The sequence below is a fragment of the Heliangelus exortis genome, chromosome 1 (genome assembly GCF_036169615.1).
Source record: "Heliangelus exortis chromosome 1, bHelExo1.hap1, whole genome shotgun sequence".
In the NCBI taxonomy this organism is placed as follows: Eukaryota; Metazoa; Chordata; class Aves; order Apodiformes; family Trochilidae; genus Heliangelus; species Heliangelus exortis.
Window position 1 is genome coordinate 136,350,641 of NC_092422.1, and position 16,692 is coordinate 136,367,332.

At 41.4% G+C, this 16,692-nt stretch overlaps 1 protein-coding gene across 1 annotated transcript in view; it reads right to left on the reverse strand.

Annotated features, from left to right (window-relative positions):
• CAPRIN2 (caprin family member 2) overlaps positions 1-12,502 on the reverse strand; it is a 33,196-nt gene extending 20,694 nt beyond the window's left edge. Inside the window, exons 1-8 of the mRNA XM_071769029.1 lie at positions 12,394-12,502; positions 10,908-11,170; positions 8,930-8,992; positions 7,068-7,154; positions 4,366-4,604; positions 2,934-3,016; positions 917-1,081; positions 356-399 (exon numbers count right to left, since the gene is read on the reverse strand). Of these exons, the coding sequence (XP_071625130.1) occupies positions 356-399; positions 917-1,081; positions 2,934-3,016; positions 4,366-4,604; positions 7,068-7,154; positions 8,930-8,992; positions 10,908-11,170; positions 12,394-12,442 (993 nt within the window). The 5' untranslated portion in view covers positions 12,443-12,502. The remainder of the gene's footprint in view (positions 1-355; positions 400-916; positions 1,082-2,933; positions 3,017-4,365; positions 4,605-7,067; positions 7,155-8,929; positions 8,993-10,907; positions 11,171-12,393) is intronic.
• Between the last annotated feature and the right edge of the window lie 4,190 nt (positions 12,503-16,692).

The window sequence follows — 16,692 nt, forward strand, 5'->3', positions numbered from 1 at the left end:
CCTACTGTGAAAGGTTAGCATTCAGAGGCAGCTTCAGTAGATGTGTATTTTCTCTACAACACAGAATACAAGATCAGTGTGGTTTTTGTCTTAAAGGCTGATGCTTTGGTTTACTCAGGAAAGTGCTGAAGCATTTAAGTACTGCTTCAAATAATCTTGCCCCATTTATCCAAACATACCCCAGAGAAACCATGAATTTGAGGTTAGAACTAGGAATGCAAAACAGTTCTTTTTGCTTCTACATAACACCTAGGTTGCTGTTCAGGCTCTAAGTTTAAAAAAGGGCTGAAGAAATGCAGTTGTTTCTGATAAGTTACAGTAATAAGGGAAAGCAACCAGTAGTGAAGTATCTTACCTCCTGTGGCTGTATTTCAGACTTCATAAGCTCCATAATGGATTCTAGAGAAAGAAAGTTAAATTGTTTCAATGAATGAAATGCAGAAAGACATACCAAACAGTAGCAAGTCTTTAATTCTGCTTAAGTAGTAGTGCCAATAGCTAAACCAGATATTCTGAAGGCTCAGCTTGTTGTTCAACATGCTATTTTGAGACAAGCTTTTACTTTGACTCAATTTTACATTTGCAGGAAGCTGAGTTAAACAAGAAACATTTTGTAGCGTTCATAATTTGGTTACTGTACTATGTAACATTCCCCATACCCGACAATTCTCACATCTTCAATATGGCAGCTTACTCAGAAGGCAAAAATATCCTATTGTATATATATGAACCAGACTTTTTTTCTACCATATTAGCCAGAATAAGGCTGCAATCCTTGCAGGTTCTATTTTAGTTGCTACATTGCAAACAAGTTACAGTGCAGGATTAAGCTTAGCATCAAGCTATTCAAAGCCAATGCTCATTTCAAGCTTATGCCATTATTACACTACAGCAATTGAACCCTGTAATATTGCACCTGGTTCTTTGACAGACTCTCCTTTTGACATCTGTCTTGTTCTCTCAGATTTTCTATTTACTTCTTCTTCCAGTTCTTTTACTGGCACACTGGTGCGAGGAGACGGGATACTTTCGAAGTAGCCAGAGTCTAGAAGTTTGGATAACAGGTCCTTCATGTGTTTATCTGAAGAGTAAAAATCCATGAAGACATGAAAATTTGAAAATTAAGGAGTATTGAGATTTAGACTCCTTGATTCCTCCCTTTATATAAATTGCAAGTTGTCCAAATCCACACACCTCACTCAGTTACAGCAACAGTATTTTAATGAAAGTATTTTTTAAACTGCTTTATGTATTAGATGAAAATATCTTTGCAATCCACAGGTAAGACTGCAGCTTGTTTAAATGCACACAAGGTAAACACTGAGCCATCTGGTCTCCTACATACCTAGAAAGGGATTTGTTTACCTTTAGAAACTAGGCAGAACTGATATGAAAAGCATGTTGGGCAAATGAAAGCATAGGCAAACCTAAACAAAGTGGCTGCTGACTACCCTGCAAGGCCCCCTTCCCAGTACAGGATGGCAAGTCTCAGAAGGTAAAATTAAGATCTGCAAAAACAAGCAGGGGAAAGAAAGCAAGAATAAAGTTAACATGGTTGAAGCCAAATTTAACTGTGTACTTTTTCCAATGAGGACTGTCCAATTCCCTTATTTTCATCAGAAAAACAACCTAGAGTAGACACAAAGACCTCAAAAGAAGCAGTGACACTATAAATTGTTTCAGACAGGCTAGAGACAGGGCAGCCTTGAGAACAGGAAGAACATTTAGCAAAAGATCACTCCTACCAGTGAAAACCACATAAACAAGAATAGTAGATAGAATTTAATAAAGTTGTCTTCCAAGGCAGTGAATGCTAATAACATAGACAGCTTTATCTGAAGTTTAGCTTGCACATAGAAGGAGGGAAGACTGACATCAAAGGGATAGAAATACTTACAAAATAGTCCCAAAACCTTAGATTATAGTAAAAAAGTTACAAAAAAGTGAAGATAACCAGGCAACTATTAGGTCATATCAACACAAATACAAGGCTAAAATTACCAGCTTGTTCCACTACAAGGCCAGCTTGCACTCCATACATAACTACATAAAGACTTAACACTTAGCTGTCAGTTCAAATATCTGTATGTGGAAATTAGGGTACATCAGTGCTCGTATCTAACGGCTTAAATGGCATTGCTGTGAATGACAAATGAAAGATTACTGTCACACAAACATTACAAGGCTGGAGTAAACGGGACAAGCAAGATCTGTTTGCAATAGAAAAGACACCACTCAACTAAGGACAGTTTCCTCACAAGCAAGTACTAAATAGTAACATAGAATGTGTGTTAGCTTACAGCAGAGATTTTGAAACTAAAAGCCACAGATGAAAAAAAAATTTGGAGTTTCACAAATGTTGATGTGCTTGAAAATGAGGACATCTGCAACAGGTCAGGGGAAGACAGAACTTTACATATCTGAAGATCACAGGAAGTTCCATGACTGACTGACTATCCTTCCTCAGTGTGGCATCCTGCACTGTAGTCAGACAATGGGTTTGGGCCTGAATTCCTACAGGGGAGACACTTCAATGTGGGATCTTCAGTCTGAGGCCATGAAGCTTTGTAATGCACATCATTATACTCAAGCTAACATTTCATGGCTGGGAACAGAGGTCCCCCATCCAAAGAACTTCCACCTGCTGGTTTTGTAAGGTATTCATGCATCACCTTTTTTTCCTACCATCATTTTTTCTCAAAAAGGTGCAGGTACATTGGTAGAAGAACACACTTTTTTCCAGGGAAAGATTTCCTGTACTGTTTTGATCTCTACTTAAAAAACAACTTAGAACAAAGAGCAGATCATCCTTGAATCACTGCATTAACACACACTTGAAAGTGCTTTGCTTAGTAGCCTGTATATTCATTTTAAGATATTTAAATAGCACCCAAGATTAAGATCTAAGTTATTTCTCTAGATGAGACACTCACATGTTGTTCCAACCACAGGTTTCTCACTTCCTTCTAGAAGGTCCCAGAAGTAAAGAGATGATTGTTCCATCTGATCTTCCACACTAAAACAAATGAGTTTTACCAGGTAGAATCATAGTCAAGATCAAGTCTTGTAGTATTCCAATAACCTCTCATTTTAAGGCACTAGCTTTTAGCTTTTCAAATTCAGGCTGTATACACAGAGTGAATCCTAAACTCATTATCCACTACTGAAAGCAATTCAGCTGTAACTGTTTGTACATGATTCAGTCTAGCAAATTTAAATTCTTTTGCTGAAATTAAGACAGATTAGGGAGCCCAGCTGTCCCACAAGACCATATGGCTACACTTTATTCCAAGCCAGGGCTTCTAGACTGGGAAACAACTGCTGCTTAATCAGATGTTCACCTTGTTTATTGGATACACATGCATGGGAAACCATCAACAGTTCCTGCCACTCTGCTAGTTATTGGGAAGCTTTGACAAAGGTTCATGATCCACTCCACCTTCTCCAGACAATGGATATTAAAGTCCACCATGACAAAATTTAGTATCCCAAAGGAAAGGATTATGCATCTTACGGAAGTGTAATATAGCAAGAATTAAGCTAGGAATGAAGTTATTACACTGTTACAAGAGACTTATTTTGTGGCTTTTTGTAAGTAGCTGTTATTTAGAGGTTCACTTAGGAGCAAAGATCATTTAACATTTGATAGATAAGAAGTTTTAGGAACTTGTCATGCTTGAACACAGAAATAATTACTCCTATCCACAGTGTTTCAGCTTCCCACCCGATAACTACTTTTTCCATATTTAAATACAATTCTTACTGTATTATCTTAAAGTATACAGGTTGTTGGGCTTAGCATAAGCCACCACAGAACAAACACAATGCCAAGTTAGTACTGACATATACCTGCTGACAACCTAGTACCTTAAAATATATGATATTCAGAACAGAGGTATAAAGCCTTCAGTCAATTTTTTAAAACTACTCTGAAGCTAACAGCAAGAGAGTCTCAGGACCACTTTACATTCCTTTGGAAGACAAGCATATCTGGATCATCATGTGAATGGAATTTAGAACAGTTCCCCTGCGTTCACCACACTTTTAAAATTTCATGAGCCTTAGAAACAGCACACCAGATTCTGTTGTTTATGATTATACTGGACTATTCCCCTCAGTCCACAAGGAGACATACAATGGCAGGGCTTGTGTGTAACTTTCACAACTGAGACAAATCACTGCAGCTTTTCTTTAATGCTCAGAGTGAGGTAAATTTGCTACACTCCTAGTCTCAGACTAAAGAAAGTATACTGAATAGAATTCTAACTAGTGTCACAAAACATTATTTCAAGACATGGCAGTCTGACACATAACTTTTACTGTAATGAATGAAGCATACCAGTTAGACAAAAACCTTTAACTTACCTCAAGTTCTCATTTCTTTCTGGACAAGTCAGTTTTGCAAATCTTATGAGGTAGTCTAGTTCTTTAGAAGGCAAGTATATTGCACCATTCATACCACCTTTGAAATCTTTCTGAACATGCTCTTGAGTGAAGTTCTGCAGCACATACTGGACTTGAAGAATTGTACGCAGCTTTTTCTTCTCTGCTTCAAGCTTCAGCAGACTCTCTCTTCGCTGAGCCTTCCTCTGGGCCTTCAGCAGCTATTTCAATACATTAATTCAAGAGGTAAACAGTGGGTTAGTAACAGGATTCCAGGATAAAACACATCAAGTTTAGTATTGATCATCCTATGTTGATCAAAATAACTAATTCTTTTGGTTAGATGACTTTCAAGCTTTTCCTCCAGAAGCTCTCCCCATTTATCAACCAAGTCTCAACTCCTCCAGCTTTAAGTCAGACTGGATACTGGTAACTTCACTTCTGATATGCCTTTATGATACTTAAATCCTGATTAGGCCTGTTAGTTGCTTTATTACAGCTTTCAAAAACAAATGCAAGCAATTAAAAGAATTGCTACCAGTGCACAAATCCAAGCCTAGCTGACCTCCAACAATAGCACCACTAACTTCCTGTGATAAAAGTGGTCTCAAATTTCTCATGGTGATGCAACCACCTTTTTAATTCTAAGTTATCCAGTTTAAATGACACACCAGAATCCTACGGTTACTCCTGTTCTGCTGGAAAAAGACTGAAGCCTTCATTAAATAAACAAACACAACTCACAGAACACACATAGCCCTCAGGCATCAGAGGAAGAATTATGTACTAGTAGAATTATGTAGAAAAAGATATCCAAGTGACTGTGGCTGTGAAGCAAGAACTGTGAATAAGTAGTTTTCTAGAATGCTCTGTAAAGGATATAAGGATGTTGCTGCCAGAATGGCCCCTAGTGTTCCAGTAATGGGTATTGGCTGTAGAATCCATACTGGGAGAAGTGTAGCCAAGGGATAAACAAAGTGGGTTAGCCATTAAATTTAGCATAAATTAAGAAGAAACATGAACAGGGAGGATTTAATGCTGAATTACTAAACACACCTACAGAAAGCTAGACTAGGTCAGTCCTTCATTTCTGGTACATAGAACATGAGCAGCTACATAAAGGAAAACAGCAAGCAATCTAAGATTTACATACAGCACAATAGTTTCTATGTTCAACATAGAATGGCCGAGAAACAACAACTGCTGGAAAGGCTTTTGAATCCCTGCTCACATAATACTTTGAGAGATTTACTGCACTAGCTGGAATTACTACATATGCAAGAAAGCATCTCTAGCAAAATTGTTTGTGTCTCAGTCAAAACTTAGACATTTTACCAGTCCTCCAGCATACTATAAGAGGCAAGAAATAATGCCAGAGCAGTGACTAATCATGTTTAGCACCCTCAGCACCAACGTGGATCCCATCTTTTCCTAACAAAAGTGTCTGCCTGAGCCAAGAGACCAGTTTCCCCAAAAACACTTGCTTATATAAAAATATAGGTAGTGCTTTAAACCCTGAATAAATACCTAAGTGACGCACTAAATCCATGACTTGCCACAAACAGAGAAAACTACAGCAGAATAAATGGCAAACTTGATGAGCTTCAGTAAAATTTTACTGAGAACTGTAATTCTCAGTTAAGCCAAAGTGATTTAACCCCAGCACTTTCCCACGGTGAAAGTATCAAAGCATTCACTTTGGAAGGGATCTTGGTATGTCATCTAGTCCAGCCTCCAGAATAAAGGTTGCACTGAATCAAGACCAAATTGCTTGAAGCTTTATAGAATCAGGTCTTGAAAAGATCCAAGAACAGTTTTACTACTTCTCTAGGCAGCACACTCTAGTGCTCAATCATCTTCATAGTGACCATTTAACGCCTAATTTGAACCTACTACTTGAGTTTAGGATTATTCCTTCTGCTACTACAGCAAAAAGCCTAGCTCCATCCTTTCAGGAAACTCTTTGGTATCTGAAGGACAATATTGCACCTCCTATCAAGCCTTCAATTCAACAGGCCCAGCATGCCCAGTTCTGTCAGGCTCTCCTCTCAGGTCTCATGCTCCAGCCCCCAGCCATTCTGAGGCCCACCACTGGACTCATTGAAGTTTATCTATGACATTTGTGTCAGGCCATGTGACCAGAAATAGAGAACTGGTTAACAAGTACCAAGTTATCATTTCTCCTTAATCTATCAGTCCTCAGTCTAAGTCTAGCCTTCTTCTAGTCTAGCTCCAGGGATACCCTTAACTTTTTCTGCCTGCTGCTCACAACTACCCATGTGTCCTTTACAGTAGAGCTGCTCCACCACTTGTCTGCACCTATGCAGGGGATGAGTCCACCTCAGGCACAAGCTACCAGCAAGATGGTTAACTGTTTCAAAACTAAGTAAACTGGAGTTACCAAACAATGCTGAATTCAAATGACTCAATTTACTTGGGTATAAGCTCTTGCAGGGATACACAGTGAATAACCATATTGAGGTCAGTGGTACACAAAACTCAACATTTACTCTGCTCTACTCACTACAAGACAGTTTAAGCATATTGGTCCCTCAAGTTCCAAGACTGAAACTTCCTAGTATTCTGCATATTGGCATATAAGAGTAGCTATTAGAAGAGGAACAAGAACAGCACAAATTTGCACTTACCTCCTGACAACACAGGGAAGAGTATTTTATACTTACGTCTTGGCTAAGTCCAGAAAAAGTCTTCTGAAGTTCCTTGGCAAATTCCAAGTTGTGTACTACTTCATCATATTTCTCTACTGCCTCCTGCAAATTAAGATAAAAATCTATTTTTCATGTTTAGGACTACTGGTTGCATCTCGATCCCTCTTGTAGTCACCTTCTCATTGGGAACTACTCATTTAGTGTATACTTCTCTGAAACTAACTTTTAAAAAATTCTGTCTGTAACTGGTACTTCAAATTTAGCTGTCCGAGTACAAAGCCAGCCCACACCACTACACAGATATCCTACAAATTTGTCTTCCCAGGCAATTTCTTGTGCAAGTGATTAGCTCACTACCAAGCCTGAATCTAATTCCTCTTCTTAGAAGCCCGGGATATCCCAGGGAAATTGGGATAAAATACCAATACTTAAAAAGCCAAGCTCCGCTGAAAGCCAGTAGCCACATTAATTGCCTATAAATTTTCCAAAATTAGCATTGCTGGATGCAACAGTGACAGAATAAAATAGGTTGTACTTAACACCTAGGATGCAAATGCAAAAACCTCTTGCCCACCTGATTCCAGATTAAGTTTAAAAGAACTAAGAGGTCATCCTACTTCAATCCATCAAATTTAATTCTTCTATTTCTGCACTTGTGATGGCAAGAGACTACACTAGATTTAATTGCTAAGTGATAAATGATCATACACTTCAACAGGTCTACTCTACTTTTAAGTAAGAAGTTATCACTTCCCCTCTTATCCCATTTATGTCTAGTTCTTATTTACAAATGATTCAGAGTAAAGAAACAGCATTTGTGTTCTCATATTACTGTGCTGTGATAAAGCTAACCAGCCAATGAAGTATTTTTCCAACTGGTTCATTAGTGGGATCAGCACTACCATAGAAGTGCCAGTGCCCTTTATCACAATTGTTCCTTAGCATGTGTGTGAAGTATATTTTTAAAACATAACTGTTACCTGACTAGAGCAATAAGCCCTTTGGATTAAGTAACACTGCTCCCCACACACACCTAAGCAGCAATAGCTTTCATGTTACAAAAACCTGGTTTCAGCTCTAGAATCCATTCTAGTGCAAGACAGAGAAAAGCCAGAACCACTGCTTTAATATCAGACAAGTTTAAGGTCATTCTACAAAGTGCATCCCATTTGTTGAGTAGGGATCTTGCATCCTGGAATTCCAAACTCTAGCAACCTTAGGTACAAAATAGTGTTCTAGTAGCATCTGAGAGTGCTGGTGACTCCTAGTCATCTAATAGCAGCAACAGCAAGCCACAAGTACTCTCAATGAAGTCATTGACTCATAGACAGATTTTTGTACTAGGAAAGCCTTTGGATCCCATGCAAGTTAAACCAGTGTCTTCCTTGGTATTACATGACTGTTTATCATGTATATTTTAACAGCTACTTCTAACCAACAGGACTCTGCAGCCAATAGGCTATTTCAACTACCATCTATTAATGAAGAAGCTATGAGGATTAATTAGCTACCCCAGAAGTCTTGATGTTTGTGTTTAAACACTTCAATGCCTTGCAGATAAGCTGCATACTGACACCTCATCAAGAAAAACAGTCCAGGAGCACTGAAGCTGGAACTTTACACAGCAAAGATAAACAAGGACCTTCTATGACTTCAGTACATAACATGAAGGCTAAAGTGGGAGACTTCAAGCTCGTGGGCTCATCATTCAGCTTAATTACCAACAATATGTCTATTTAGTTTTGGGAAAAAATACTAGTGCAAGCCTGTAGGCATTCCTTCTGTAAAACTATACCACCATGACCATCTTCAGCTCACTATCCCTTCTGACACATTTGAAGACTGAGATTGCCCACTCCTGCATTAAGCAAACTTACCAACTGGTCTTGATTGAGGGCTTCTCCCTTTTTCAGGCGATCCTTATAGTCTTCTAATTTAAGCTGTAGGAAAATTCAAAGTAATTTTTTTATATTGATTTCTGACTAATATAGAGTATGGCATACAAGTTATACCCGAAGTTCTTTCCATATTTTGCCTACATAATGCAACAAAACAGGAATTTTCCTGCTTCCTCTCCTTTTCAGGATAAATTAACATTAAAAGTTTAGCCAAATGAAAGGCGTATCTCTGTCTCCAGGACTGCCTACTTCCCTTTCTTATCTTTGATCTTTTATTTCTTACTCACTACCTTTGTTTTATTTAAGTACTAATGCATTGACCCTAGATCTTTAAGGAGCTCCAAACACATCCATTGTCCTCATTTTAAACTAGGCTTTTTTAGATTTTCCAGGTAAATGCTGAACTTTAGCCATTTATTCTTGAATAACTCTATTTAATTTTCCAGACAGTCTTTCAAAATCTGGCTTCAGTTAAGCTATCACAATTTTATAGCACTGTTTTATAAAAAAGTGAATTACTACATTTATGGAATACATAAGATTTCTAATATACTGAAATGGTCTTTAAAAGCTGATGTAAGCTATACAAAAGTAAACTATTAGGTATGACAAGCCTCTTTATAAACACAAGTAAAAGAGGAAGTTGGATATTACTTCATTTGTGTATCTGCTCACACAGAATTACTGTTACTATTACCAATACCTACAGAAGCCTTGGACTAGGGATATTTCTTATTCATTCTATTAAGTCACACTTCCATTTGCTGTTGAGGTCATACTGTCATTCACTGGAAGAACCAAAGATACTTGGGAAATCCACAACCAGAAGCTTCCTGGGACCTTGATTAATCACACTAGGAAAACATGCTTATCTGACACTATTCAAAGTTACAGCACGATGCATGACATGAGACAGCAGTAATACTGCATCTACTGCAGGTGGATAAGTCCCCTAGCCACATGGCTAGAACACTCATCTACTCCCTCTTCACTCCCCAAGACATAACAAAGCTTTTCAGAAATTTAAAAGCACAACATATTCATACTTTTTCTTTACCTGTAATCCTGACCCAGTGCCAAAAGTAACTGCACCATTACTTACTTTATCTTACAGAAAATAGCATTCTCCCAATTAACATTGATGCACATAACCTTCAGTCACCTACTAATCCACTGAGAAGTCTTAGAATGCAAAAGCCTGCAATACCCACAATATTTGAGGTGTATCATTATATCAGTTCTTACTAACACTGCTCTGCCCCCCCCCCCCCCCCCACTCCCATCCCAGAAAAGCACAGTTCAAAGCAAGAAAGCAGGCACTGGATACTTTGGTTAAAAGCTTTCTAGTGAGTAACAATACTTAACATACAGAGGTTTTTTGCAAAATAAAGTGCAATACATATTTACTAAATTTGACATTTCCATGAGTTAGAGGGAACACTGTTCCTAATTTCCAATGTTACATACATAACTACATCCTAATATTAGATGCACGTAATCAATAGAAGAAATACAGATTTCCACAAGGCTATAAGCCATCTCCAAATCAGTTCCAAGTCAGTTTTGAACTGATTCAGTCTACCTGAACAGCATCCCCAGTTTTGATGACCACTCAATTTCTTAACAACTGGACATGCACTGTAAATCTGGCAGCTGAGAACAGGTTTATAAGGAGCTGCACTCCTGATCCCCTGAAGCAGTAGTGTTACACTCATACAATGTCAAATGCAAGTAGCACACTTCAGAACAATAAAGAATACCACTCTACTACACGGGAATAAAAATGATAAAAAGGCATTCGCAAATCCACATTTAGGTCCTTTCACAGGTTACTTTAAAAACCCAACATACTACTCCCCATATACACACACCACCTAACCCCAGCTATTATACAACAGGTACCGAGTTCCAATATTAGCAATTTAAATACATGCCATAGCAAAGAAAAACAAGTTACCTTCTTTTTCTCAATGTTCCTTATCTTATGTTTGAGGCAGATAAGCCCATTATCAATGTAAGTCTCATACGCCTGGGAAGGAGAGGCTGCCGAGCCGAGCGCAGACTGCAGGGGGCTGGAGAGAGGCTGGCTCTCCCCAGACGGGTTCACCTGCTGCTTGGCCGCCTTCATCCTCTTATCCTCCCCCTCCTCCGACCGGCCTGAAGGTGACGATGGGCGACGGAAAGGGGCTTGGGAAAGCTGCACCATTGAAATGGATGGAGCTGCATAGAAACGCCGTTTATTTAGTTCTCTGTCGGACGTGCTCGCTCTCCCTCCCCCCCCCTTTTTTTTTTTTTTTTTTTGATATATCTTTTCTTATCCCACATTCAGAAAATGAAGCCATAGAATTGAGCCTCAGACAGAATTCATGACCATCTTTCACTCCCCTCCCCCCCCCTTTTTTATATATCAGTAGCACGAATTTCAAAGCAAGGCAAACTTTGTATTGTTCAAGTCTCCCCACCCATCGAGACACCACAAAATCTTTACATAGGCAGAATCAGACAGCACAGGGGATGATTCCAGAAACCCAATATAGTGCCCATATAAAACTAGGCGGGTTTCCCGCAAACATCACCCACAAGGGAAAAAACTGCAAGCAAGCAATTGCAAATCATGCCGCCAGCCTCGCATCCAAGCTGCAGCCTGAATGAAGATGGAAAAGTAGCATGCCTGAAGGCATTGCCTCTTTTCTTTTCACTCCCATTAAATCAGTTTTAACCCTTCATGACCTTTGCAGCAATCCAAGCAAGAATTTACACTAAGAACAGATCAATTTAAAAAGTGAAGGGAAAAAATGCTTATTAAGGCAAGCTGATAGAAAAGCATTAGTCTGCATGAAGACCCGATCTCTGCTAACACCCACCCAAGAGACGTGCTTGTGCCATTGCGAGACACCAGCTTTGATAGGAGGGGCTGGGCTTTAACCTTGAACAGAGAATATCTGTAAAGAGATGCTCCACCACCCTCACCTTCAACTACTTACACCTGCTCCTGGAAAGCAATGACACCACATTTCTGCCTCCCAGACAGCCAGGCGGGCCTGCAGCGCATGACCCCAGCGGGCACCGACAGCCCACGGCGAGGGGACAGAGGAGAAGAAACCCTTACATGTCCCCCAGCCCCCGGCTCAGCCCTGCCACGACCCACACCAGCAGCCAGGGAGATGCCTCCGCACCCCACCCCGACGGCTCCCAGGCCCGCGGAGAGTGGAAAGCGGGGCCAGCCCCTCATCACGCCCTTGCCATGGGCTGCGAGAAAGAGGGCACAGCCGCCGCCGCCGCCGGCCCCTCGCCCCGCAAGCCTCGCCGCCGCTCCCTGAGCACGGAGCAGGAGGAGAGGGAAGGAGGGAGCAGCTGCAGGCTCCCCCCTGCCAGCGTCACCGTCTACCATCTCCTTCCCCGCAGCCGGTCCCGCACTGCCTGACTCCCGCCTACCCGCTCACCTCGGTGCCCGCACACGCTCAGGCCCGCCCTGCCGCCCGCCCCCCGCATGATATAGCGGCGGCGGGGGGGCGGGACGGGGCGGGACGGCGCGGGGGTCACCGCCCGCCTCCCAATGGCCGGCGCCGCCTCACCTGCTCCCTCTGCTTCCCCGCGTCACGGCAGGCGGGGCGGCGGCCGTTACGCGGGGCGGGCGGCCGTTAACCGCCAGCGGGCGCGTCGGTGGGGGTGAGGAGGGGGAGGTGGGGTCTCTGCCTCCCTCCTTTCCTCCCTGTGAAGGTCAGGGCGCCCCACCTGGGGGAGGACACCACATCCTTGTGTCAGGGAGTGTCTGGTGCTAGAACCGAGGCATCAAACTCCTAGGCCTGGTGCTCGGCGTGGACACGGCGCCCAAGTGATCGCCCACAGTGGGAAGTGAGGAACAGGGCGTCCTGGGAGAGTGCAGCCCGCTGCCTGCTTTGTGGACCGTGATGCTATGGCGTGACACCACCCTGTGCCACGCTCTCCGCCCGTCAGGGAGAAGTTGGCAGAGGTGAAGTGAGGATCTGTCCAGTCGTGTGTATCACTGTGGCCTCTCAAAAATAGTTGGCCCAGGACAGGCTGGCTTCTCTCTCCAGGCGGCCCTGACAGAAGGGTCTCGTCACCCCAGTGCGGGAAGATCCTCGCCTCCACCTCTTCCCGGTGCCGAGCACCGCCACACCTTTGTGTAGCGTGAGTTGGGTGGCAAAGGCGCAGTAAGTAAGGTTGGTCTCTGTCATTAAACCAGGAGAAGGGCTCCTCTGGGCCAGTACAGAGCCCCAGAGGAGACTGAAGGGACTATGGGTCATTTTGTGTAATAAAAGGTGTGTGCGTCCTCAATAAATGTAGCCCAATCGTGCAAACGTTTGCTAACTGGTCAAAGCTCCTACGTCTATTGAACATTGATGATAAAATAATCACAAAACCCCCCCAAACTTTTGTCAACCTCTAACAATGCGATCAGTGCCATACACGGTATCTGAGGCTGGAAGATTAGAAAAAATAGACCTTAGAAAGACCAGAGTACTAAGCTGGAATTAAGTTTCAGTGCTTCTCTTTTTTGTGGCTATCACCTCAAAATACAATAAATATCAAGTTTGGAGAGAATGTGAAAGTTGTGAAAATTATTAAAGTATGGACATTTTGAAAGAGAAAAAAATGAGTTCTAAAGTCGGATCTTGAAGAGGGGTTTTACGGAAAACAAATGGTGCTCATGTAGCACACAGAATGGATGAGAGAACTGGATAGGAAGGGCTCATCCAAAACAAAGATTGTATTTAAAGTAAAAACAAAAACAAGGGAAGTGATTCAAACAGTAGATAGAATCCACAGAGTACTGTGGAATCAGATTCAGCCATATGGAACCACCTGTAGCATCCACAATCCTCCACTTATCCTGGTTTAATCACAAGTCTCAAAATAATTTTTCTTGAAGTCTTAGCTCCTAGAATAAGGTCACTTTGTGAGGCTGGTTCCTATCACTGAGAAGAAATCCTTGCAAATAAGACACAGCTTGTGTCCAGGATCAGCAATGTAGGCTGAAAGTCCTTCTAATACATTTCTGTTCTTTGTGTGGTTTTCTTCAAAGCCAGCACTGATGGGCTAGATCTTTGCAAAGTAATTATAAAAGGAGTGATCAATTAATGCATATATTCAAAATGTCATAATTAATGTGCAGACACCTGGGACTATTCTATAAATCAATTATGGCTGGCAGTCTACTTTATAGTGCACTTTTACAGTTAGAAAATCGTATAAAAGTGGAAAAAACTGAAAGGAAGATTCATACAAGCAAAATCTGCATTTAAAATAAAAAGATATTTGAATTTCATAAAAAAAAAACCAACCCAGAATAATTATTTGAGGCTGATGCTATATACATTTATCATATTTGTGTGTAGTCTCTGGAGTACTTTAAAGAGTGTTATTAATGCTGCAAGGTCAAGTGCATAAAAATTAGGAAATGCCAGGATTAAGAGCAGCCTAAATTAATTATTTTAATGTCATTTTGCAGATCCACTGTGAGATCATCTTTAAGTAGATGGTCATAGTTTATCACAGTCTAGCCACACATCGATCACAGCCACCAAGTCCTAGACTCTCACTGTTCCTAACCCAGGGGTCGGTGCACTTGACTCCAGCATCTGAAGGGGATCACGCTGTAATGGCTGAAGGAAAAGTTTTGGGTTTTTTTTTTTCATGTTTGACTGATTCTGCTTATCCCCTCTGACTGGGACTGCCCTTGTTTTTCCCAGTCCCACTCTCATTTTTCTTGCATGCTTATTTCCACTCCTGAACTCCCAGCTAGGTCTTTCTGCCCAGGTCTGCATGCTCTCTGAGTCACAGGCTCCTCTGAGAAGCAGTGTCTCCTTTGCACACAGTTCCAACCCTTTGCCTTCCAGCTACTTCCACTTTTCCACAGCTGACTCTTCATACAGCCTACCAAAACCCTTCCCAGTCCCAGTGGCATCCAACATCAGCCTGCCTCCTTCTGGATGCTTGGCCAACCCCCAGCTGGTTGTGGTGAAGACTGAGACCAGGTTGCCACTTTAGTGCCCTTACATCCCTTTTATTACTGCATTGTGAAACACCAGAAACTAAATGGATATGTAGAATGGAATCTGCTGCTTGTTAACTTTAGAAGGGAAAGACAGGCAGTGAATGTGCTGCAGAGATTATACAGTGTTGGACCACAGAAGCCTGGTTCAGTCATGGAACACCTCTCAGAAAGGAAGGCTGAAGAATTCTGGAGTCACTATTGGATGAATAAATTAGATTTCACAAAGAAGAATTAATTAGGCAGAATTGCACCCAGTTTATTGGAAGAACCTGGAGGATCTTAAGAATTATGTCATTGCAAGGCTATGATGTGCTGCATAGACATCCTGTAGCTACCTGTCTGCTGTTCAGAAACCAAAGCCAAGGAGTCTGGTGAAAGGGCACTTAATGTCCAGCATTGCATTACATGAGCTGCTGCACACCTCAGTGGCTTCTAATTTTTGCAAATGTTTCTTAAAGATACAGTTCTCCCTTTACACTCCAGCTCCTTGTCTTCTGTGTTGCCTTCACAAGATCCTAGTCGCAGTTTACTTGCATGGAAACTTTTTCTTCTTGCTTTTTACATCCGTGTTCCATCCTGCCTAGCACACTGGTTCACATTCCTGCTTTGCTTGTGCAACCAGTGCCAGGCACCCTTTCCAACTCCCAGACTGTTTTAATGTCCTCACTCAGTCCTCACCTCACCAGGATTCTTGCTTCTATTGATTCCTTTCCACTCTCCCCATTTTGCTTTCGCCCCTGCCCTCACTCTCTGTATTTTCATTAGATATTTTATTCTTCCAGAATTTTCAAGGGAAAGAGGAACGGGAACCATGAAAGCAAGAAAAAATAGTTACTGTGCCTGGAAGCAGCCATTACAAGCTTAGTCGAATTTCACCTAGGTAGCTCCAGGCCAGAGCATATTTAATTAAAGCCCATGCTAACACCTTTCAGATCTGCAAGGGAACCGAGTTTCACTGCCTGGCAGAAGCACCTTTGGAGAACTTACAAGTTCAGTTGAAAGAGCTCTCTGTGGAGTATGTGCCAAATACTTGCATATAAACATATTGCACAAAAGCCCCTCCTTGACAGCAAAGTTGAAATTCCTGTTCCCAGGCTTCAGGCTTCTGGAATTTCAGTGAAAGGTCCCTGTAAAGTGTTGGCTTTTTCAGTCCCCTTCTTGAAAATAGCTAACACAGTGGGTGTCAGCAGAGTCTGAGGTGGATACCGAGCATAGAACTCAGGTGGAACTGAAAAAGCTGTTAAGACACAAGCATATTAAAAAAGAAATTCTAATTGGGAACTGCTGGCCAGCATTAGTAATAAGTTGTGGTCCAAATGGTGCAAGTAGCAGCACCTGCTTTTATTAGTTTCTCTGCCCTCACTCAGGACCTCATCAAAACTCAGCTGTAAGAGAGGAAACATTACAAAGCAGGTGTGTGTATGGGACTACTTTCTCTTTTCTTTTTTTTTTTTTTTAATTTTTATTTTTATTGTGAGTGAATAAAAATTTTAAAAGAAATTTACTAATTTCCGAGGTGAGATTAAAAGGAACATTTGCCCATAAAAGTTTTGCAGTAGGGACAAGCACATGAAAGTGGATTCATTATTTGTTTTAAAAGCATTTCTTTCACTGACCCTATAAAAAAACTTTTCCTACCAGGAAGTCTTGGAAGTTGAAGTTCACACCTGTTCTAGTTATGCTTTGAAGCAGCTAAACTTTCCCTGTCTGCAAACTACTTGCA